This window comes from Microcaecilia unicolor, chromosome 3 (genome assembly GCF_901765095.1).
Source record: "Microcaecilia unicolor chromosome 3, aMicUni1.1, whole genome shotgun sequence".
NCBI classification, from domain to species: domain Eukaryota; kingdom Metazoa; phylum Chordata; class Amphibia; order Gymnophiona; family Siphonopidae; genus Microcaecilia; species Microcaecilia unicolor.
The window spans coordinates 157,840,818-157,865,983 of record NC_044033.1 but is presented as its reverse complement, the minus strand read 5'-3'; the positions used below and the strand labels follow the sequence as shown (position 1 = coordinate 157,865,983).

Here is a 25,166-nt window from a genome sequence, read left to right as displayed (position 1 = left end):
AACTGAATTTTGCTCTGGTGTATAAGCTACTGTTGTGATATGCTGAATGCCTTCTTGTTCTAGAAATGTGCGCATGCTTTGTGAAATGAACTCACCACCATTGTCGGTCTGAAGAACCTTTGGTTTTCTTTCAAATTTGTTGCTCACCATGGTTACGTATTTCTTCAGCATGTCTGTGACTTGACTTTTCTCTTTCAGCAAATAGGCCACACAGTATCTAGAGAAATCATCCAAGAATATTAGCACAAATCTGTTATTTCCCAATGATGGGATATTAAACGGTCCACATAAGTCACTGTGTATTATGTCCAGTACTTTATTACTCCTATTTCCTGTGTATGCAGGAAATGAGGGTCTCACACCTTTTTGAGTAACACAGTCTATGCATTTCTCCATTTTATCAGCATCTGCACTTATCTGAATGCCGGTGGCCAGTTGCTTACTGTAAAGATCCTGGATCACCTTAGAATCACGATGTCCCAGGCGGCGGTGCCAGATTTCCAGACTACATTTACCATCATTCTTCCTTACTTGCGCCAGATGTGAGGCTTCACCTGAAATGCTCAGTTTATAAACATCATTATGCATAAAAGCTTCAGCATACACTTCATCATTTTTAGAGATTGTGCACTTACTGTTTTCAAAATGAATCACAAATCCCTTCTTATCTAATGTAGATACACTAAGCATATTGCAAACTGCTTGGGGAATATACAAGACATCACTTACAGGAATTTCTTTAACTTCATTAGACACTTTGCATTTTAAGAATCCAATACCTTTTGCTTGGATCTTAGCAGTCCCTGCGTTTGCAGTTTTAAGAATACCTTCCTCTGGACACATTTCCTGAAAGAAATCTTTACAATTGGTTAAATGGCATGTGCTCCCCGAATCCAAAATCCAAGTACTTTCATTTGAATTATTATTTACCATAGTCAAAGATTTTTCTGCCATTAGAAAGCCCTTGTGTTTATCTTTGTCCTTCATACATTTCCTGGTTTGAAAATTCTTTAGTTCCATTGGCTTAGGTGAGCTAGAGGGAGTGTTTTGTGTTTCCTTACACCATTTAGATACATGTCCCTCCTTTCCACATGAGTAGCAAATCAGCTTGCCCTTGGGTGGAGTTTTCCCATAGCTCCGCCTTCCTCTGTTCTTTGCCAAGAAATTTGTTTCATTTCTCTCTGACTTGCTTTGAGAACACATCTCCTCAGAATCATTTATTATGCATTCCTGCCTTAGTTTTGATGTTGCCTGTTCAAAAGATTGCCCTTCAATGGCCTCATTTACAGACCTAAAAACATCAAACTTCTTTGATAGTGAGGTAAAAAGAAATGCTCTTTTCAATGCATCACACATGGGAATTCCAGAAAGTTCTAACTTTTGAAATGAAGACATAAGATGCATAATGTGATCATTACATTTACTTTTATCCCTTAATTTGGTTTCATTCAACTCTGCCAACCAAATTGGTTGCTGCTTTGCATATGTAGTTGCATACATAGTTCTCAGTTTATATAAAATGTCCTTTGGTGTATCTTTTCCTTCCACTAATATGGCTTGTTTCTCTGAGAGAGCTTCCAAAAGCATGCACTTCACATAATAGTTTGCATTGTCCCATTCAGCCATATTTTCAGCTGTTCTGTCTTGGTCTAAGCATATATTTAATCCTTTTGCTCGAAGGAGACATATGAATCTTAGTTCCCACTGCTGATAATTAAACTCAGTTAATCTAGGCACCTTGAGAGAATAGAACAATGGTGAATTTCTTCCCTCAGCCATTTTCTTAGCCTTCTGTCTGCTGTGTGGGGGGAGAGAGAGACAGACTGAATCTTTCCTTTAAAACTTAAGAGAAAAATGTGGCCTTTTTTTCTGCCTGGTAATATTTCTCTTCTTTTTCAATTCCTGGACCCTGGGCCCATAACCCTTTTGTTGGATTATTTGTAGTAAATAATTAGCAGATTTTAGTACACACAGCTTCAGCTTTAGAAATGTTAATTTCTTTCTTCATCTCTCTCTCATTCACCCCTGAATAATTCACTGCTGAGTCACTTTAAAGTTGAAGTAACAAAACATCTGTTTACTCACAGTTTGTAGTTAGATTATAATCAGACAGGCTTTTATATACATATTACTATACATTTGTATTATCAGCTCCTTCCATGTGCTTAGATGGTAATGGATGCTCACACCACCATAGATCCTCTCAGGTTAGGAGAGATCATGAGCTCCATGTGCTCCATGTGCTGCATGTGCTGCATCTAACCCCCACAGGAAGTTGCATAGCTGTGTGACCTCTCTAAGTAATTCACATCAGAGGTCACAGAGTAATCACAGAGAAATAATAGGTGACAGGCAATGCATGTAAAATACAATTACATTCCAACAGTTTCTACCAGCTACAATAATTTTTGAAGCTGTTTTAGTGATATTCGATTGTTATTTCTTTTCTCCTCCACCTATCCAACTGAAACAACTTTAGACTTGTTCATAGGCGCCCCGTATAAGAGGCTTGGGGAGGCTAAGCCTCCCCAGCCCAACCGTGACCTTCCCCTGGCTGCTGCCTTCCCCCCCAAACACAGGGCTGACGCAGCGCTGCAGCCAGGCAGCTCTCCAGCGGTCCCTCCTTCCTTCCTGCCCTCAGCTCCCCGGCCGGCAGCCCTCCTCTTCTCTATTCCTCGTTCTTCCCTCCTCCCCCCCGCGCACGTGCGTGTGTGAGTGTGTTTAACCCTTTTACGCTGCATGGCAGCGACATCAGTGAAGAAGAAGGCACTGAAGGCTCACCTCCAGCTTCTCCCTTCCCTCTTCACACAGTGTCCCGCCTTCTGCGATGATGCATTTCCTGTTTCTGCAAGGGCAGGACACTGTGTGAAGAGGGAAGGGAGAAGCTGGAGGCAAGCCTGCAGTGCCTTCTTCTTCACTGATGTCACTGCCATGGAGAGTAAAAGGGTTAAACGTGCGGGGGGGGCAGGAAGGAACGGAGAGGAGGGCTGTCGGGGAGCTGAAGGAGGGCAGCGAGAATCACTGGACATGGATGGGATGGGAGGGGAGGGCAGGGGGATAGGAGAGAAGAGATCGCTGGACATGGAGAGAAGGGGAGGGCAGGGGAGAGCAGAGATCACTGGACAGGAGAGGAGGGAAGGGCAGGGACATGGATGGAGGGAGCAGCGGAGAGGAAAGTTGAAGGATGGAGGAGAGGGCAGGGCAGAATGGAGAGTTGTTGGACATGGATGGATGGGTGGAGGGGAGGGAAGTCATGAAGGAGATGCACATGGATGGAGGGGAGGGAAGAAAGGAGAAATACTGGACATGCATCCATGGAGGGCAGGAGTGGAGGGCAGGGAAGAGAGGAGAAATGTTGGACAAGGATGGAGGGAAGGAAAGACAAAGGAAGGAGATGCACACGGACGGAGGGGAAGGGAGAGAAGAGAAATGCTGGACATGGATGGAGGGAAGGGAAGACAGAGGAAGTGGATGCACATGGATGGAGGGGAGGGGAGTCAGGAGAAATGCTGGATATGGATGGAGGGAAAACTGCTGAATTTAAGGGCTGGTTCGGAACACTTTGAGGGCAGATACTGAAAATTGAGGAAGGATAGGGACAGGGCTACAGATAGTAGACAGGACGCATAAGGACACAGAAGGATGGTGGACATGGTGAGAGAAAAAATATCAAATGGAAAGAAGACACTGCGTAAAACAGAAGACACTAGGACCAAAGCGAATAGAAAAACTAAATGATCAGACAACAAAGGCAGAAAAAAGTATTTTATTCAGAATTTATTAATTGGAATATGTCAGCTTTTGGAAATGAACTTCTAAATGGCAAAGTGTTTTTAACTGGACCACAATTATCAATACAAACTTGATATCCACTGAATCTCCTGAATATCACTCCATCCAGCTGCCAAAATAACATCTATATGTAAAGCGGTAGCCTCAGTGGTGTCGCTCAGTGACTGCATTTTTACACTGAGACCTACACACCAGTATCATCATTGATTGACCGCCTCCATCCTCTCACTACTTAGCAGGGGCGTAGCTACGGGTGGGCCTGGGTGGGCCGGGGCCCACCCAAACTATACTCAGGCCCACCCAGTTGTCCTGATAGGATGTATGCTTTGGCGCCGAGCCTCCACGATGTGCAGCGTTTCGGTAGCCAGCAGCCCTCCAGTCCTCCTAGACTTAACTTTTTTTTTCTTAATTAGGGTCCCCTTTCTTGATCTAGACCTGGCCAGTCTAGCGCTGCACTCCCACGACGCTACTCACTATGAGGTCTGTTCTATCTTCACTCTGGATTCTGCTGCTTTGCCTTGCTCCCCCCCCCCCCCCCCCCCCCCCGTCCGTGTGCACACTGGCGCCACAGTGCACTGCAGACCCGGGAAGCTGTGAAACCTGTAATCCTTTCAGCACAGAGCAATTTTCTACCAGCAGAATTTGCTTAGGAAAATTCCTTTGAAAACTGCCTTAATTTCTGCCTCCCCTTTCTCTTTATCCTTTCAGAGGCACGTCTATGTTGCTTCTTTCATTTGCAAAGTGACCTGGTGCTTAAATTAGTGTTGCTGTGGCTCCTTTACTGTGCCCTCCAGAGCAATATCAGCTGTTTCTTGACCCTCCCCCTCCCCTGACCACCCTCAGCACTGCCCTGGGGCCCCAGGCCAGAACAGGCATAGGAGCCAGCACACACAGAACGGAGCAGGGTGCTCCGAGTCTGCACTGCCTGCCACCACATGCAAGCCAGCTGTCCTCCAGGTAAAATAAATAAAATGTTTTAATTTTAATGTATACAGTGTAATGTTGGCTGGTGGTGGCTTCCTGGTGGGGGTAGGCTGTTCACTGCCTAGGACAAAAAAAGGTATGCATAATCATTAATATACCTTTTTTTTCCTAGGCAGTGAAGAGTCCAAAATATACCTTTATTTTGCCCTAGACAGTGAAGAGCCCACCCCCCACCCAGAAACCCACCAACAATAAATTTTAGTAGTGACCAGGTTAAAATTTTAAAAAGGTTGTAAATGTTGGTGGGTTTTTGGGTGAGGTTGGTCTCTGCATTGCCCAGGTTTAAAAAAAAAAGTGTTCTAAATTTAATGTAGGCAGGTCTCTGGGTGGAGGTGGGCTCTGCAGGGACCAGGACATTAAAAAAAAATTATATTTAGTGCTGGTGTCCTTTGGGGGAGGGGGGAGGAGATGACAGACCATGGGTGATGGCTAGGGGGTAGGACAGGGCTGACACTAGGCTACAGGGAGGAGTGGGAGAGGGGGTAAGGTAGGGCTGATGCCTAGCTATGGGATGGATGGTGGGGATGGTTGAGGAGGAGAGGGTAAGGTACACAAGGGAAAGGCTGATGCTAGCTAAGAATGGACTTATGTCTGGTCAAGTTTGATATGGCATAACATAACTATATTTAAAAATATTGTTTTTTCCATTAAATATGTTTGGGGTTTATGTTGATGCAGGGCAGCTGTTGGGCAGAGAAATCCATCATCAAGTGCATTCTAAGGCATTATTTTGTAGTATGCCAAGAAACACTACTCATGCTTTTTATACATAGTGCCCACCCATGTTAGCTCTGGGCCCACCCAAAATGTCAGGTCTGGCTACGCCACTGCTACTTAGTGATTTATACATTACTTAAGTAATTTTAATTCTTTCAAAATGTTAAAGTGACTTTTAATGAATACTCATCTCGTGTCATTCGGCCATAGGGGAAACGTGCTCCGATACGGCATGTGTTTTGCGTTAGCTTCCTCAAGGAGATCCCCTACAAATGAAGAGTGGATAAGTTAACCACCATCCCTTTAGATGTTTTAAACATCAGAACGTCTTTGCGGACTCTTTGGAAGGACCTGATGGGTATTTGGGGTTTGAAGACGAATGCGTCGGACATGTTACCAATTTGTGGGAATTTATCTTTTACGCCCGGGATAGAGAATAGGATATTCCAAATCTGGGGGCAGTTGGGCATTAGTCGTCTGGAACATCTGTTGAAAGAACAAGGGACGTTGTTAAATTTGGGAGCTTTAGGTATCGGTTATGATATGAACAATATTTTTGCTTATAAGCAGGTAGCACACTATGTGAGATCCTTAGATTCGGAGGCTTTGAGATCAAGACATTGTCATCGAGTGAGACAATTTTTGGAAGGAGAGGGAACAGATCGGCTTTCGGTCTCTAAATTGTATAAACTGTTGGGGAAACTGCCACTTATGAAAGACAGAGAGGGAATTGAAATGCGTTGGGCCTGAGACTTAGCTAGACCGGGATTGTCCTTCGATAGATTGACAGCACGGATTCCAGAGATGACGGGTAATGCAGGCCTTCGTGAATGTCAATACCGAGTTCTTCACAGAGCATACCTTACAAAAACTCAGCTTTTTCAGATGGGTGGAGTTGAAAACCTCTTATACGAGAAGTGTGTGAGGTTACCGGGATCTCTATTCCATTGTTTGTGGGAGTGTTACCAGGTAAAGCATTTTTGGACTGCTGTCTTGCACTATTTGTCTTTTTTGCTGGGCTCTAGGATTGTATGTTCCCCAGTAGGAATATTGCTGGATAGATATGAAGTCTTTGTCTTGCAGAGCATGTCAGGGAAGCACTTGGTTCGTAAAGCCTGTTTGGTTGGCAAACGGCTGCTTCTCAGTCAGTGGGTGGGCAGTTCTCTCCCAGATTTCTGGCACTGGAGGAATAGATTCCATGAGCTGATGCTTTTTGAACGCCGAGGGGTACGAGGCTCCTATAGAAGAAGGAAGACCTTTTTGGACATTTGGGGCCCATATATACAGTCATTACATACAAGGGGTAGAAGTATGGTACTCAATTCCCTCTGATTCTGGGAAGGGTGGGAGTAGATTACATGTTGATTAATCTCTGGAGGATACCTCAGCTGGGGATTAGAGGGGGTGGGAAGGTAGAGGGGGGAGCTAGGGGGGTAGGACAGTGATAGTGGCATTAAATGGTACAATGTGCTTTTCCTGCTTGGAGGTCCATAACTTGTTGAACAGAAGGATCACAGTGCAGGGTAGGGAGGGGATGAAACTCAATATACCCATACAGTAATAACCAACGAATACTGAGTTGTGCCGGCAGTTCATGCTTTATTTGGAAATTTGTTGAACAACACATATGTCGCACACTGGTACATTCATAGCATCCACTACAAACGTTTATTGACCATTGTTATGCATGGTACCTTCAAAGGTAAATGAAAATGTGAATAAATACATTAGAAGACAGGAGGGCAGGGAGGGGGGAGAGGAAGGGGGGATGTTTGATAATGTTTGAAAAATTTTGATGATAGAAGTTCAGATGTACTAGTACAATTTTGCATTGGTCATTACTAGATTTATACTGATTGATATGGAAATTTTAAACATGTGCAATCATCAATAAAAAATAATTGAAAATAAACATCAGAACGCTTTTTTCAATACCCAACTACCTAAAATTAATTTCCATACAGCCTGCGGTTGAATTATAAGGAACAGAAATGGATTTACACCTTACAAACAGCTGCTCCTGGGGGATTGAATGCAGAGGTAGAATGGATGACATTAGTTTAGATAGGCCCTTTAAACCACATTGCATGGGGCATATTTCTGAGCACCAGGGCCGGTCTTAGGCAGAGGCGACCAAGGCGGCCGCATAGGGCCCCGCGCTTAGGGGGGCCCCGCACAGCGCACCTCAACTCTGCCTCACTCTGGCCGACTCCCGCTCGGATGGCCGCATCATGATCCTGCTCGGCCGCCGCCGCTCCGCTCCCACCACGTTGCGGCACGGTGCCCACCCTCTGCTGAGCCCGCCGTCAGCAGCCTCCCCGGACCCCGGCAGTTGCACCGATGGCCCTGACAGTTACAGCGCCAGCACGATGGCCCCAGCTCCCGACAGAGAGATGCAGTGACGGCTCACCCCAGCGTTTCACTTCCCGCTCAATGTCCCGCCTTCTGATGAGGTATTTCCTGTTTGGCGGGCAGGAGTCACTGAGCGGGAAAGCAGTCTGGAGCCTGGTCGGAGGTGAGCCGGTGTGCGAGTGAGTGGGACTTAAAAATAAATAAAGACAGTCAAGTGGAGCTCGAGCTGGAGCAAGTTTGTGCCACTGCCATTCAAAGGCAAGCCAGGTATGATGATAGCTTTTCTTATAAGGAAGAAGGAAGTTTCAAACACCTTTTGTGCCATTTTAAAGGTAAATACTATTGCAGTAGTCTATTATTCTCCCATCAGTGATTAAGTCAAAATTCAGTGTTTTATGAAGGGCAGTGACAGGAAAAGATCAAGAGGTTAGCTAAAGTGGTGCATGTATGAGAATTGGAACTACTAATTTTAGTGGACTTGAACTGAATTTCTGGGGATGGGGGGTTCATGATAGCATTGTGCTTATTATTTCAATCAGTTTTTTTGTACAAGTGGTACAATTTTAGCTTCATTTGTCTTTATTTGAAATTTTATAAATAAAAAATTTTCTAAAAATGGAATAATCTTATCAATGGGGTGGAGCTAGGGTGGGGCGGAGCTATGGTGGGGGCGGGGTTAGGGTGGGGAGGGGCCCCACCAAATTGGTCTGCACAGGGCCAAACAATTGCTAAGACCGGCCCTGCTGAGCACTGTGATTGGTGGAGGACCCTGTGAGGGTAGTATATATGAATACTTACTAGCACACCACCACCATTTTGACCAGGTAATTGGGTATTGAAAAAAAACATTCTGATGTTTAAAACATGTAAAGGGACGGTGGTTAACTTATCCACTCTTCAGTTGTAGGGGACCTCCTTGAGGAAGCTAACGGGAAACACGTGCCGTGTCGGACAATTATGGATGTAAGCCCCGCCCCGCCCCTAACCCCGCCCCTTTAGCCTCCCCAAACAGTTGGGCCACCGACCGCCTATGTCCAGGACTAACAATAAAGAACGGCAACGTGGATGCAGAGTAGCTCATAAGTTTGCTTGCTTGAGTGTATGGCAATGACGACTGCCAGGGGGAGTGAAAACAGAGATTAACCAAATTGGCTTCCTTGCTTACAGTGGACTAGATAGGCTCACTTCCACTCATGTCTATTAAACCTCCTTGGGCGCACCTTTCCAGACTTACACTCCATGGCTCGCTCATCGATCGTAGCCAATCAAAAGCCTTTTAGGAGAAATCCGGAACAGGAAGGATTGATGGCGCATGGGCTCGTTCTCCAGCTAACTTCTCTCCATTTTCATTCGTAGAACGCTGGACTAATGGATGGAGCACCTGTGAGCGCGTTCGCCGTTTATCGAATCCAGAGAACTGAGCTGCAGCAGGTCAGGGGCATCTAGAAACCGAAAGCAGCTAGGTTCTCGGCGGGGGGAAATAGAAACAGCCGGAGCGCTCGTCATGACGGTTGGCAGGCGGGGGGGAGTAACGGATGTACCTGTGGTCCTGCATGAGTTAATGCACGTGGATTTCATCCTTGCTGTTTCTCTGTAATTGATTTTTCCTATGTATTCTCCAGCTGCGCTGCCTTTGTCCTCACCTCTACTTAAAAGGGAAACGTCAACCATACCTGCTTAGTACAGTATAGTGTATTCCAGGTTTGCCTGTTATGTGTTTGGGGACAGACATCAACGTGAACGTAAAATGACATAAGAAGGCATTCGCCTTTACACAATTAGACCGGAATCGTCTTCCAAGCAGTTCTAGAAGGAATTCTTTGCAGCTGTGGTGGAGAAAAGTCTGTTTCCTTTGCTAATACATACCGCTGCCAGGTTAATGGGTGCACTGCTAAGGAAGGTTTATTCTATTTCATTTGGTAATGTTAATATATAGTCAGGTTAATGAGTGCAGTGTTCAGGAAGCTTTATTCGATTTTGGTTGGTATTCTGTCAGAGATGCTACGTGTGGACCATGCCAAAAAGTTAGGTTTTTTTGGGCGGTATGTTTTGGCAAAAAAATAAAATAAAAAAAGTAACGTTTTCCAAATTAAGAGAGCTTTTATTTGGTATCCTTAAAAGCATACAAACAGACTGGAAACAATATGAGGAAATAGTTTTTAATGCAATTTGCCCAGATAGCTAAATAACCTGGGTAAATTCTCCAGGGCAGAAATTGCCCTCTATTTAGCATCTAAAAGTATATCCACAGGTTTTGCTATACCTCTGCTTGTAGTTACAGGGAAAAGGATAGGGCAGGAGGCAATATACTCGTATCACTCCTCTCCTCAAGTCACTTCACTGGCTTCCGATCAGGTACCGCATACAGTTCAAGCTTCTCCTACTAACCTATAAATGCACGCGATCTGAAGCCCCTCCTTACCTCTCTACCCTCATCTCCCCTTACATTCCTACCCGCAACCTTCGCTCTCAAGACAAATCCCTCCTTTCAGTACCCTTCTCCACCACCGCCAACTCCATGCTCCGCCCTTTCTGCCTCGCCTCACCCCATGCGTGGAACAGACTCCCTGAGCACAAACGCCAGGCCCCCTTCCTGCCCATTTCAAATCATTGCGCAAAGCCCACCTCTTCAATGTCGCCTTCGGCACCTAACCACCACACCTCTACTCAAGAAATCTAGACTGCACCAACTTGACATTTCGTCCTTTAGATTGTAAGCTCCTTTGAGCAGGGACCGTCCTTTGTTGATTTGTACAGCGCTGCATAACCCTAGTAGCGCTCTAGAAATGTTAAGTAGTAGTAGTAGGGATGTAAAGTACATGAGACAATATGCTTAGGTTACAGAAGTGCCACTTGACTTTTTTTCTGGGGATCACTCCTGCCCTCGTTAGGCCACTAACCCACCAGGGTTTAAGGTAGGCTCTGGTCTCTTTGTCTTTCAGGGTGCTATAAGTCACAAAACCCCTCTGTGGTTTTGCTTGGTTGCTGTATAGTTCCCAATGTTGGTTGCGCTGTTCTATTAATTATTCTCTTTTTGTATAACTTGATATCTTAACATATTTAAACGTAAGGTAGGCCCTGGGAAGTGGGGAATTAGGGTGGGGACGAGGGTGCTGTTCTGGTTTCGGTTTCATTCAAATGAGTGGTGAATTTTAGCCACACATTTGGTTTCATCCGAAAAATTCAAAAACATGATTTTGTTTTGGTCTCTAAATTGAGCATGACATTCTCCTAATGAGTGAGACTTGGCACCTTAATGGGACTAGGATGCTACTGAGTTATAGTTGTGCTCTCTGTAATTCACCCACTGGCACCGGCCCTGCCTGCTCCACTACTGATGCTAGGAGCAACTTTTGGATCCCTCCATATTTTCTAACTGTGTGCCAGGATAGGAATATTGAAAACTATTGACATTTGTGTATAATGGCAGCTCTGTATCTGAACCCACAATCTTTGTCTCTAGTGCCTTTAGAAGTGGAAGGGAGTGCTGCTGGGTTGCACTTTGTACATGCCTTGTGGTTTGGTTGTCACATGACCAAGCTCAGCTTTGACATGACAACCGTGTTATAGTTTTGCCTCCATTTCATCTAGAAGCTTGTGCTTCACACAAAACCTACCATATACTGGCCTGTCAAGTGGCATCCTTTCCTATTGTGGCATTGTTTCTCCACATGCACAAAACTGGCGAAACATTAAGTCAAGCAAAACAACCAAATTGAAATCGGATTGGATTTTGAAGGAAAGTATCAGGGATGTGTCTCTAAGCCTTGCCTTACTGTATGCAAGCAGCAAGTTGAGGGACAAAGGGCTTAAGTGGTACAGCTGGCCATAACTTCCACTGAATACAGTTAACAGCAAAGGAGTAGTTCTGACACTCATCCGTAAAACTGAATTTTTCCACACTGTGAAGCTATTGTAATAAATTGCAAGAGTTTTTGTGCATAACTTATTTTGCGTTTTGCACACAGCTTCCTGATCTTATTGCAACTGTGCTATGCTCAAAGGACTTTAGCATATGTGAAAACTTTGCACAGAGGTCATCGGTGCACTACTCATTATAATCCAGTAGTGATGGAGGTATTGGCTACGAAAACCTGATGCAAAGAATTATGCCTGTAACCATAGGAGCCAACTTTTCAAAATGATTGGGGGTGCTAAACCCAATGAAAATTGCCACTTCTTGGACACACAAAGAGTTTGCTCAATATTAAGTACATAAGTAATGCCACACTGGGAAAAGACCAAGGGTCCATCGAGCCCAACATCCTGGCCACGACAGTGGCCAATCCAGGCCAAGGGCTCCTGGCGAGCTTCCCAAACATACAAACATTCTATACATGTTGTTCTTGGAATTGTGGATTTTTCCCAAGTCCATTTAGTAGTGGTTTATGGACTTGTTCTTTAGGAAACCGTCTAACCCCTTTTAAAACTCTGCTAAGCTAACCACCTTTACCACGTTCTCTGGCAACGAATTCCAGAGTTTAATTATGCGTTGGGTGAAGAAAATTTTTCTCCGATTTGTTTTAAATTTACTACACTGTAGTTTCATCGCATGCCCCCTAGTCCTAGTATTTTTGGAAAGCGTGAACAGACGCTTCACATCCACCTGTTCCACTCCACTCATTATTTTATATACCTCTATCATGTCTCCCCTCAGCCGTCTCTTCTCCAAGCTGAAAAGCCCTAGCCTCCTTAGTCTTTCTTCATAGGGAAGTCATCCCATCCCTGCTATCATTTTAGTTGCCCTTTGCTGCACCTTTTCCAAATCTACTATATCTTTCTTGAGATGCGGCGACCAGAATTGAACACAATACTCAAGGTGGAGCACCCACAGAGCTGGCTCCTATACCTGTAACATGAAGGTTTAACACTTTTTTTTTTTTTAATGCTGGGGATTTAATATATAGTCAGAAGCAAAATAAGGGTTATCTTATTTTCTGTAATTAGCATTAGTGAATATCCTCAAAAAGCATGAAACATACAGTTTGCTAACAAAATGGCAAACATAGACTATGAGGGGCTATAAACATCTCAAAATTTAAATAATCAAGACCTCGAAGATCAAAAAAAGAGAGCAACTAAACTCCCAAAAATGGAGAAAAAAGTTGCTCGCCAAAAAAACAGAGAAAAATAGCCCAAACCCACACAGTCTGTTTTAGTCATCAAGAAACAAAAATTGCTACATCAAATCCCCATTAGTCCCAATAACTTCAACATGTATACGCTGGAAGAGAGGCAAAAGAGAGGAGATATGATAGAGATGCTTAAATACCTCAGTGACGTCAATATATAGGAGGCAAGCCTTTTTCAAATGAAGCAAAACTCTGGAATGAGGGGGCATATGATGGAGGAAATAGGTGGAATCTAAGAAAATACTCTTTCACTGAAAAGGTTGAGGATGCGTGGAATGGACTCCTGGCGGAGTTTGTGGAGACGAGGACTGTCAATTTTTAAAGAAAGCGTGGGACAGGCATGTGAGAGCCCATAGGAAAGGAATAGTTAGTGGTTACTGAGGATGGGCAGACAGAATGGGCCATTTGCCCCTTATCTGCCATCGTGTTTTATGTTTCTAATAAATACTGCTGTGATTCGTGAATTATATCAACATATTCCAGTTGGTTGCTCTTTTTTTTTTTTCTTGCCGTGTGATGATTTATTGAGATCAGTGATAATATCTGGGAATTCCTTTGGGAAAACTGATACATTTGGTCAGACCAATGCTTTCTGAGCTTTGAGGCCTTGTTTATTTAAATTTTGAGATGTTTGTAGCCCTCCATAGTCGGTGTTAGCCATTTTGGGGGGGGGGGGCAGGCTTTTACTAAGGTGCGCTTGCATTTTTAGCTAGTGCTAAAAATCAGCTGGCGCTAAACGCTGAGTTGTCCATAGGAATATAGTGGGTGTCTCAGCGTTTAGCACCATCTGAATTTTAGCACGGGCTAAAAATGCTAGTGCACTTTAGAAAAATACCCCCTTTGCTAGCAAACTGCATGTTTCATGCTTTTCGAGAATATTTTGAAAGTCTGCTACTCCTTTTCTATTTTTTCTGATTTTGCATTAGTGAATGCCATTTCCTTTCTTGTACCAGTGTGAAATATGCGCAACTTTTTTCTTTAATTTTATTGAAGGTTTGAATAAATAGAAGTAAAATAGCAGGGAGAGGAGGAACCAAGGTGATTGCATCACTAAAGGTGGGGTTAAGGGGGAGGTACTGCAGCTGTGAAATGAAGGGTAAAGTACTCAACCACAAAAACTGAGATGACACCATACTAATATGAGATTCAAGGCAAGGTAAAAAAAAACTAAGGGGCCCTCTTTACTAAGCCACGCTAGAGGTGCATTAGCATTTAGCATGCGCTAACCATGTAGACGCCCATAACATTCTTATGGGCATCTACACAGCACACACTAATTTTTAGGGCACGCTAAAAACTCTAGTGCACCTTAGTAAACCGGGCCCTAAGTAGCACTGATAAATCATCAGGAATAACAAAAAAGTAATAGAAAACTAAAAAAAAGTAATTTATTGCACGAGGAGGGGGAAAAAAAAGCAACCCAATACCGGCAGTATTTATTTATTAGGATTTATTTACTGCCTTTTTGAAGGAATTCACTCAAGGCGGTGTACAGTAAGAATAGATCAAACATGAGCAATAGGCAATTACAGCAGTAAAAATATTCAAATAACAATACAAAGTATTCACTATTTTAATTGATAGTGAAGGGAAAAGCAAAGATGTAACATATAGATAGGTAAGAGAGTAAGAAGAGTTAGAAAGTAAGGTGACTGATTTAAAGAAAGTTGCACGTGAGGTCAGAGAGATGGTTAATATTGAGAAAACAAGTAAGTCTTCAAAGCTTTGTGGAAGTTAAAATAATCCTTCAAATGTCGAATCTCAACGGGAAGGCTGTTCCAGAGGCAGGCAGCCAAAAAACAAAAAGAATATGAAAAGACTGCTTGAAATCTGACGTACTTAGCAGATCTGCCCTGCTCTAATGCGTGGATTAGTACTTTGTCCTCTTTAGACCTATTGCAGTATATTTTCAAAATACACATTCACTGATGTTTCAATTCAGTTTTACTTTTCTTCTGTAAATAGAAGGTAAATGTCCTGTCTCCAGATGCAGAAATTCTAGGCCTTTTATGGTCCTGTTTTTGTTCTTTAATAAATTTCTACATATTGCCTGTATAAAATACTTTGATGTGGGTATATGTAAGAGAATTGTTATGCATGTAGGAGAGTTTTCTATGCACAATTGGTCTTGATCAGCTTAAAACACTATTTTAAGTAATTGGTGAAAGTGTATAGCCCTATTAGAAAACATTCTTTTATGAATGCAAAATGAGAGAAAACCTTTAGTAAATATTGTATTTTGGTTTTAAGTCACACATTTTTTTCATATTTCAAAATCTGAAATCAGGATACCTTGAAATCAATAGCATCTTGCATTCATTGTCAAAAGGAAGTTCTGAGTCATCAGGTGGCAGGGGAAGCTCCTTGCCTATGCACAGCTTCCATGAAATTGGGAGGAGGTTTAGATTCTGGTTTAACATGCAAATGTTTGGGAATCCCACTACTTACCATTCTCCATTGAGAATATTGACCATTTAACCCTACTCTGTTTTCTATTCCGTTATGATTGCTTTGATATTCTATGTACCCTCTGTATCTATATTTTGAAATTCTTATCCTATAATGTGTACATGTTGCTGTAACATTTTGTGAGCCACATTGAGCCTGCAAATAGGTGGGAAAATGTGGGATATAAGTGCAGCAAATAAATAAATCTTTTAACCAGTTCTTCAGTGTTACTGAAGAAGATATTAATATACTAGTAAAAAAGCCCCGTTTCTGATGCAAATGAAACGGGGGCTAGCAATGTTTTCTTCTGTGTGCATGTGGGAGTGTGTGTGTCCCTGCCCTCTGGCCTCTCTCCCCTCCCCCTCTGAGTCCTTCACTGTTACAGAGCCAGCGATTTGATTTCGTGCTCTGCTGTTTTCCTTCACTGACTGTGTTACAGAGAGGGCGGGGCAGACACTCATAGGGAAACCGGATATCTCGCCCCCTTCACACTTCCGGCTGGAGGCTTCATAGAATGTTGGTTTTGCCTTTTATATAGAGAGATGATGTGCAAATATATGTTTTATATTGTCGGTAAAAAAATTGGATAAATATAACTGTGTGAAAATTTTTTAAGTTTTGCTAGTGTTATTGTAGGCTAATAAAAATATTCTTTCACATTTTCAATTTTCATCTTAGAAAATATGGTAGATCCCTCGGTTAGAATGATGGGGCTGGGCCTGTGGCCCGTGGCTATGCTGTTACTCTTTGCTTTTTAACAGGAGACCAGGCTTGGTGTCCAGTTTGTGCTCCCACTCTGTAGGCTGGGTTGTTGCAGGCTTCACCAGTCATCTGGTAAGGAGAGATGTTGTAGAGGGGCATCTAAAGTTGGTTCTCAAGGGCTGCAACCCAGTTGGGTTTTCAGGATTTCTGCAGTGAATATGTATGAGATCTATTTGCATGCATTACCTTTGTTCTATACAAATAGATCTCAGGCATATTCAGCATAGAAATCCTGAAAGCTGACTGGGTTGTGGCCCTCAAGTGTAGAAGATACTCTGCTAACTGGTCAAATCAGTAATAGTACCTGGTAGAGCTCCAAAGAAGTTTTGGCTTGCCTCCTTCATCACCTGAGGGCACCACAGATATAAGCATGTATCATATAGGAAGGATGGGGGCATTTTGAATAGAAAATGCTAAGAATCCTAATTAATTCATTGGAGGTACTGCACCGCAGGCCTTCTTGCATCACTCTGAAGTAAGCAGTGGTTATTGGTGGTGGTACAACAGTTTGCTGGACAAGGGTGATTTCTAATGTTGAGATGGGCTCTTCAAATTAGGAAGTAAAGATAGGCTGTTCTGGTGTGTCCCCTGTCTTGTGCAAGGGAAGGAGAAATGTGACTGCTGTTCAATAATTTGACATGATGTATCAGCCAAATTTATGGTACTTCTTTGCATCTGTCTTGCAGACAAATGGCATTTCAAAGAAGAAAAAAACTGACATACACTTGTCTGTAAAGGGTAAAAGAATAAAAAAGAATCTGAAGCAGCCTAAGCCAAAGGTAGAGACCTTTCCAGCTTTCAACCATATATCAAGTCAACCTGATGAACCTAAACAGCAAAAACACATAAACAGAATGCAAGAAGAAGAAAATACAACTGTAGCCCCTATCGGTAACAGACCGGAAAAGGCAAGGAAACCAAGCAAGAAAACAAAAATAATGAAAAAGGAGGAAACGGAGGTAGTCATTGCCTGCAAAATTCGAAAGGTAAGAGATCTTATTTCTGAAAGCTATCAAACCACATTTAGGTACAGTAGTTATTTTTCTGTCCCTGGCGGGCTCACTATCTGAGTTTGTACTTGAGGCAATAGAGGGTTAAATGAAGCTAGATTAGATTTAGTTAAAAGGATCACATCTTATATTTACTAGGAATAAGAGAGGTTTTGTGACATTCTGGTAAAAATTTTATTTGTATTTATTATTTCTTTTAGCAAATTTATTATCCGCTATTTGCCCAAATGGTTTATAGCAATCGGCAGCCTTCTTTCTTCAAGAATACCACTTTCTGTTCTTGAGCTGCAAGATTTGCTGGTTCAAGAAGCAGGGGCTTCTATGGGCACTGAGCAGAAGCTCAGAATGCCACCGTTTATGAAGGTTCTGATGGCTTTAATCAGCAAGGCTCAGCATTCTTGGGAGGTGAAAGCAATGAGGAGGAGTGTGTGGAAGAAGAAACAATGGTGATGCGAAGGGTGGCGGTACAGGTGGGTTTGTAGGTGTGCAAGCTGGTAATCTAGTAAACCAGTTTACTATTTTTCCCCAATATTTGGTCATTTAAACCCCAGTTCCATAAAGAAAAGGTTAAAGGGGAACTGGTGTTTAGAATTCAGCTTGTTTAGGCAGAATGGCACATATTTCAGTAAAAAGCAGCAAATTTAATTACCTCACTAGTTACTCCCATCTCTAGATCCTTTTTGTGTGAAAAATCTTTTATTAGAAATACAGAGAGAAAATCAGAATAAACAAAGTATGAATTTTTTCGTTTCATCATCCATTCTCCCCCCTCTTTTTAACACATTATAGATCAACATCCCCTCACCCCTTCCTAAACCCTCCTATAAAGCATATAACTCCCCACTACTCATCCCTCTTAAAACAACAGCATCATGTCCAGATCCACAGGAGCTTGTATTCTTTATATATATATATATATATATATATATTATATACACACAGAGCTATATTGATTTAGTGAGGGCAATAACCCTTATACCCCACTGAGAGCAGACCAGGACTCTCATAGTGTGTTGAGAAGCAAGCTACGTCCCCGTGGCATTAGCGACTGCAGAGTTCCAAACCCACAAAAAAAGATTTCCTGTATTTAAGGTATTCCCTAGCCTCTTTAGCCTCCCATACAACCAACTGGTGGACTTTATTTCTCCAGTGCCAATATTCTGGAGATGTTGGAACTGTCCAATATTGAAGTATACATTTACGTCCCACCAGACATAATTTACGGCATAGAATAATGGTACCCCTGCCTAGACCCCGATAAGCTCTGAGTCTATCCAATAAAAGCTGATGCCACATAAGTTTTCTAGGTATCTAACTAATTTGCCCCCAGAAGTCATATCAGTGGGCAAGATCAAAAGGAATAGATAGTGCCCACATTTGCTACAAGAAGCTGATGGAGTACCACCTGAATAACACAATTGTTGCTGGGTGAAATAAGCCCTGTAAAGTACCCTATAATAACGTTCCTGAAGTCTTGCACATTTCGTAATAGAGAGGCGTTGTTGTAAACTTGCCTGGAAGTCCCAATCCTTCAAGGGAATCCTCAGATCCTCCATCCTCCTCTGATGAACCACTGCAAGATCCTTCCTAGGCTCCCATTTAAGTATTGTTTTATGAAGTTCTGAAAGTTTAGAGTTAGAGATGCAAGGAAAAAAAAACGGACTTGGTTACCCAAATTCATGGCCAGTTTGTCCAAGTCCAACGAAGCTAATAGTGTTTTAATTGACAATATGCAAATCTGTTTCCCCAAATGATATCGATACACTGCTACAAAACTTCAAAATTGATTAACTGTCCCTCCATTCTTAACACACGTTCCAACAAAGTAATATTCTTATTACCCCACACAGTGAATACTGGATTATCTGTATCGGGTTCAAAATCCATATTACCTTGAATTGGAAGCTGATCTGTAACCAACGGGTCTCCCCCTAACTTAGTCACCAACAAGCTCCACATGAAGTAAAATGTTGTATTGAAAGGTAGATGGAAGGCAAAGCTGTCTACAATGCAACAAAAAGTTGAAGTTGTATGGAGCATAATACTCTTCATATCCAATGGGGCATAGATCTGACGATGTAACATCTAGTCCCTAAGGTGTTGTAGCAAGCACGCTTGATTATAAAGCTTTATATCTGGGAGTCCCAGGCCTCCATTACTTTAATTACCTAGTAATAATTTATATTGCAATTTGGATTTCATGCCCACCCAACAAAAATGAGAGATCAGACGGTAAAACAGTTTCAGATCTTTCTGCATTAAATGAAGGGGAAACGTTTGGAGAGCATAGAGCCATTTAGGGAACATGACCATACGAATTAGACTTACTCTGCCTATTAACGGCAGAGGCAGATCTCGCCAGACGACCAACTGATGTTTAGTAACATCCAGTGATTTACCAATATTCAAAGAATAAATTTCTGAGATCCTCATACTCAAATGCCAAGATATTTAAGAGTTATCCACCCAGCTTAAGGGAAACTGTGGCCCCCAAGATGTGTGCACCTGTAATAGGAGTGGAGGACCTCTGACTTAGCAAGATTTAATTTAAAACCCACATAATCCCCATATTCGTTAAAGAGTTCCAATAAAGCAGTCAATGAAACTCGGGGATTGAATAGGTGAACTTAATAAATCATCAGCAAATGTTGCTATTTTAAAGTTCATCCAACTAGTGCACACCCCGTTAATATCCTGGGTTGTCACAATATCCCTAATCAAAGGATGTAAAGTTAATGCGAATAAAAGTGGGAAAAGGGGGCATCCTTGTCTTGTGCCATGTAGGATCAGACCTTTTTTGCTTCACGCTGGCATTCCAATTGTCTACGATTAAGTTTCTTCGTAAAGGTCTTTTTAAAGACCCACCTTGTAGATCAACACACCACGTGTCTTTCAACGTTTGCATCAGCTGTTCTCCGGTGACTGAGCAACAGACCTACTATATGGATCACCGTACCACGTACATGTAAACGTTTTTATCAGCTGTTCTCCATCGACTGAGACTCCTGATGCAGGCCTAACAGCCGAAACACAACGTTTGTGTTGTCTTTTTTTCATGAATAAACAAGTGTTTTTAAGATCAATCTATCCAGTTTTTGGTGTTCCGTGGTCAAACATCCCACTTTCTCCTATACCAATATATGAGGGTGTTCAGTGCAGTTTGAAGCTCAAGAACTTGTTTATGAGCTGCAGTATGCAACCCCCTGAAACGCCATCGATCCCTATTTAATTGATCTCACAAACGCAAGACTTCTCGATCTCTTGTTTTCCTGATGTGGGAAGAGTAACTAATAATTTCTCCTCAAAAGACCACCTTTGCTGTCTCCCAGTATATCACTGGAAAAGTAATATATGCAGCATTATTAGCCTTATACACCTGCCAGCAGTAAAGGACACGTCCTTGAAACTTAGGATCACGATAAAATGCCAGGGGAAAAACCTAGTGTCTTTGCGGTGCAGTACCTAATTGTGACTGCAAATCTAACTGTACGTTGCACAGAACAGTTGTCTCTAATCTACAAGTGCTTTACACAAAAGATAGCTACCACTCGGGTCAGTATAAAGTGATTGAACTTGGGCTGTTACACCCTTCCTAAATAAAATTATTATTATTTATTGCATTTGTATCCCACATTTTCCCACCTATTTGCAGGCTCAATGTGGCTCAATAGTTTGTTATGGTATAGTCATTTCATGATAACAAAAACACTTAGTATTGTACGTAAAGGAAGAAAGAAGGAAGTTGTTATTCAGATGGTATAGAAGGTGGACTTTAGTAATTGGGAATATTGGTGAGGTAATAATGGGAATATTGGTGAGGTAATGTGAGGCTGTGGGTTCTCTTAGTAGGCCTTGTTGAAGAGATGAGTCTTCAAAAATTTGCGGAAGCTAGTTATTTCGTCAATTGCTTTCAGGGCTGTAGGCAATGCATTCCACAGCTGCGTACTCATGTAAGAGAAGGTGGTGGCATGTATCAGCTTGTATTTTAGTCCTTTACAGCTGGGGAAGTGCAGGTTGAGAAATTTGCGGGATGTTCTTATGGCGTTCCTGGGGGGCAGGTCCACAAGGTTTAGCATGAAGATTGGGGCGTCTGCGTGAATGATTTTGTGTACAATCGTGCAGATTTTGAACGCAATGCGTTCCTTGAGTGGGAGCCAATGAAGTTTCTCTCTTAAGGGTTTTGCACTTTCGTATTTGGTTTTTCCAAATATGAGTCTGGCGGCGGTATTCTGAGCTGTTTGGAGTTTTTAAATATTTTGTTCTTTGCAGCCCGCGTACAATGCGTTGCAGTAGTCCAGATGGCTTATTACCATTGACTGTACTAAGGTACGGAATATGTATCTCGGGAAGAAAGGTTTTACTCTTTTGAGTTTCCACATGGAGTAGAACATCTTTTTCGTTGTGTTCTTCATGTGGGCATCGAGTGTGAGGTTTCGGTCAATGGTAACTCCGAGAATTTTTAGGTTTTGTGCAATGGGGAGGGAGCAGTATGCTGTGGTTATGGTGGAGTAGTTGTTTTTGTTGTGTTGTGAGGTGAGTACAAGACATTGTGTTTTTTCCGCGTTGAGTTTTAACTGGAATGCATCCGCCCAGGAGTGCATGGTTTGTAGGCTTTGGTTGATCTCGTTGGTGATTTCATTTAGATCATGTTTGAATGGAATGTAAATCGTGACATCGTCTGCGTATATGTAGGGATTAAGGTTCTGGTTGGCCAGTAGTTTAGCTAAAGGTATCATCATTAGGTTGAAGAGAGTTGGTGATAAGGGGGAACCTTGGGGAACTCCACATTCAGGTATCCATGGGGTTGATATGTCCGCGTTCGTTGTTCTTGGTATGATCTTGTAGTCAGGAATCCTTTGAACCATTTGAGAACTTTACCTCCTACTCCGAAGTATTCTAGTATATGTAGTAGTATTTCATGGTTAACCATGTCGAAGGCACTGGACATGTCGAATTGTAGGAGGCGTATGTTATTACCAGTTGCAGTTGCTTGTTTGAATGAGTTCATTGCGGAAACTAGTACAGTTTCGGTGCTGTGATTTGACCGAAATCCTGATTGAGATTCATGTAGAATTAAGTGTTTCTTTAGGTATTCAGAGAGTTGTTTCGTCACTATGCCCTCCATTAGTTTGGTTATGAGCGGGATAGATGCTACTGGGCAATAATTGGTTAGGTCCATGTACTTTTCTTAGCATCTTTTGGTATCGGAGTAAGTAAGATGTTTCCTTTCTCCGTGGGAAAGAGACCATTTTGAAGCCTGTGGTTTACATGATTCGTGAGGTCTTTTTTGAATTGTTTGGGGGCGGATCTTATTAGGCTAATGGGGCAAATATCTAATTTGCATTGTGACTTGGCGTATTTTCCAAGCCATCGTGAGAGTTCATCTGGTGTTATCATGTCAAAGTTGGTCCATGATCGATCTGCTGGACTTCTGGTTTTGAATCTACACATTCAAGGATACTTGTGTACTCAATTGTGTTGGTGGGTATCATGAGTCGGAGCTTTATAATTTTTTCATTGAAGTAATTTGCAAGATTGGTTGCAGATGGAGTGTCTATATTGTTAGAGGTAACCTGTGTAGTGTTTAGGAGTTTGTTTACGAGTGAGAAGAGTTTGTGTGTGTCCTTGTAGTTTGGTCCTATTTTGGTTTTGTAGTACGTTCTTTTAGTTTGTCTGATAGTGTATTTGTATTTTCTTTGTTGCTGTTTCCAGTCTTTGAGTGTGTGTTCTTCTTTTTTCTTGTTCCAAGCTCGTTCTAGTCTTCTGACCTGTGTTTTTTGTTCTTTCAGTTCTTCATTGAACCATGGTATTGAGTTTTTTTCTATGTGAGGTTCTGGTTTGAAGTGGTGCAATGTCAAGTACTGTATTGCATCTGTTGTCCCATTCTTGGAGAAATTGAGGCAAGTCTGTAGGTGTTATCCATTCGTCAGTATAGAATTGCTGCCAGAATGTTGGTGGATCTATTTTGCCTCTCGTAGTATAGGTTTGTTTCTCTAGTTTTTGTTGTCTTTTTTGTTCTCCAGCGGAGGGAGAGGTTTGCTTTGTAGTGATCAAACCATGGCGTGGCTGTCCACTTTGTGTTTATAAGTGTAAGATTAGGTTCTGTTGAGAATTTGTGGGTGATAATGTCTAATGTGTGTCCTTTGTTATGGGTGGGTTGCATATTTGGCCAGTGGAGCTCCCATAGTTGGAGGAATTCCTTGCATTCGTGTACATTGCTTGAGTTAGTGTCTTCAAGATGAAGATTGATGTCTCCTGCTATGAGAAGGTCTTGGGTGGAAATGCAAGTATTCGATATGAAGTTCATAAAGTGTGTTTGTGAGTTTTGCCAGTTGCCCGGGGGTCTGTAGAATAGGATTAGATTTAGGTGATCACGTAGTTTGGGGTGGTTGATTCTGACTGAGGCAATTTCAAGTTGAGGAAGCATAGATTCTGCGATTGTTGTGACTGTGAATTGGGATTTATAAATTATTGCTATGCCTCCTCCTCTTTTTCCTTCTCTTGTCCAGTGGGTAATTTTGTATCCAGGCAGGCAGAGCTCTAGAATTATTGGGTCTTTGGAGTCGTGAATCCAAATTTCGCTAATGAGTAGGAAATCAAGATGTTCATCAGTAATCCAGTCGGTTGTTGTTGTGGTTTTATTGACTGCCAATCTTGCATTAATGTAACCTATTTGTATTAGTTGATGGTGTTCAGTTGGGTTCGAGGTCGTGGTAATTTTTATCAGTTGTCTGTCTTCTTGATGTATGAATTTAAGTCCCACCTTTCGTTCCCTGTGCATGTGCAGCTACCAGGACCCCCAAACAGTAAAGGGGTAGAAAGGACCCAAAATCAAATGGTCAGTCAACCACACAAGGGTAAGATGCTCCAAAAGAACTCTTTATTCAGACCCAACACGGTCCGTATTTCGGCTAGAACAGCTTTCTTCAGGGGTCTATAAAATTTAAATATGTAAACAACAAATATAAAAACCATAGATAACACTAGATAATATTCATTTACACAGTCTTAAAAACCATAATTTTAATATAAATCCAAAAGATGTACTAAAAACAACATCACAAATTCAGTTTAAAATTTTGAAATACAAATATATTGACCCCTGAAGAAGGCTGTTCTAGCCGAAACACGTACCGTGTTGGGTCTGAATAAAGGGTTCTTTTGGAGCATCTTACCCTTGTGTGGTTGACCATTTGATTTTGGGTCCTTTCCACCCCTTTACTGTTAGGGTTCACACTCTCCACAGGAACAGAAACCAATTTGTTTCTTTGGCTACCAGGACCCCCACCATCACATTTTTAATTTGGCATGTTGTGTTGCTGTGATGTGGGTTTCTTACAAGAATGCAACATCTATTTTATTTCGCTAAAGATGCTATAAAAGATCTTAGTTCGTTTAATAGGGGAATTTATACCATCTACATTCCATGTTGCAATTGGCATATTATATATGGCTGCCAAAATTTGAACTAGCCAACCATACAGGTGGTGAAGTTCTCTAAAGAGGAGTTGTCCTAGCCACCGGCCAACACCATGGACATCCTGAGCCTCATTATAAAGATAAACCCTTCTAGACGTCAAACCATGTGGCCAATATAACCCTCAGACAGAAATCCCCAAAAGTCCTCCCAACCTGGTATGGTACCAACCAAAGTCCACTTCCCTCCCCCCTTTCACCCCTTCCCTCTACCTCAAGTAAACCCCTACCAGTGTACCCATAAGCTCTCCACGTAGGAGCCATCGCACCTTGATGCCTGCCCCACTACACTAAAACCCATCTATAGTGTGATAGCACAACAGGTGCCTCATTGTAACTGCACCCATCAAACTTTAATGAGAGATAAACTCCTGAGTATATACACAAGAACAATCATAGCCCAATATGCAGACTCCCGCAATCCCCCTAAGAGGCCCATAGCACAGTTCTTATGAGAATCTGTATAGGAGACAACTTATTTAGCAATGCCTCT

At 42.3% G+C, this 25,166-nt stretch overlaps 1 protein-coding gene across 2 annotated transcripts in view; it reads left to right on the top strand.

The window, feature by feature from the left end:
- Positions 1-9,048: 9,048 nt before the first annotated feature.
- The window catches only part of LOC115465796 (ribosomal oxygenase 1-like), a 229,852-nt gene continuing 213,734 nt past the window's right edge, over positions 9,049-25,166 (top strand). The window contains exons 1-2 of one of the 2 annotated variants that reach the window (XM_030196523.1): positions 9,049-9,276; positions 16,874-17,173. In XM_030196523.1, the coding sequence (XP_030052383.1) occupies positions 9,214-9,276; positions 16,874-17,173 (363 nt within the window). In that variant the 5' untranslated portion in view covers positions 9,049-9,213. The remainder of the gene's footprint in view (positions 9,277-16,873; positions 17,174-25,166) is intronic. The other variant, XM_030196524.1, reaches the window with a different exon arrangement.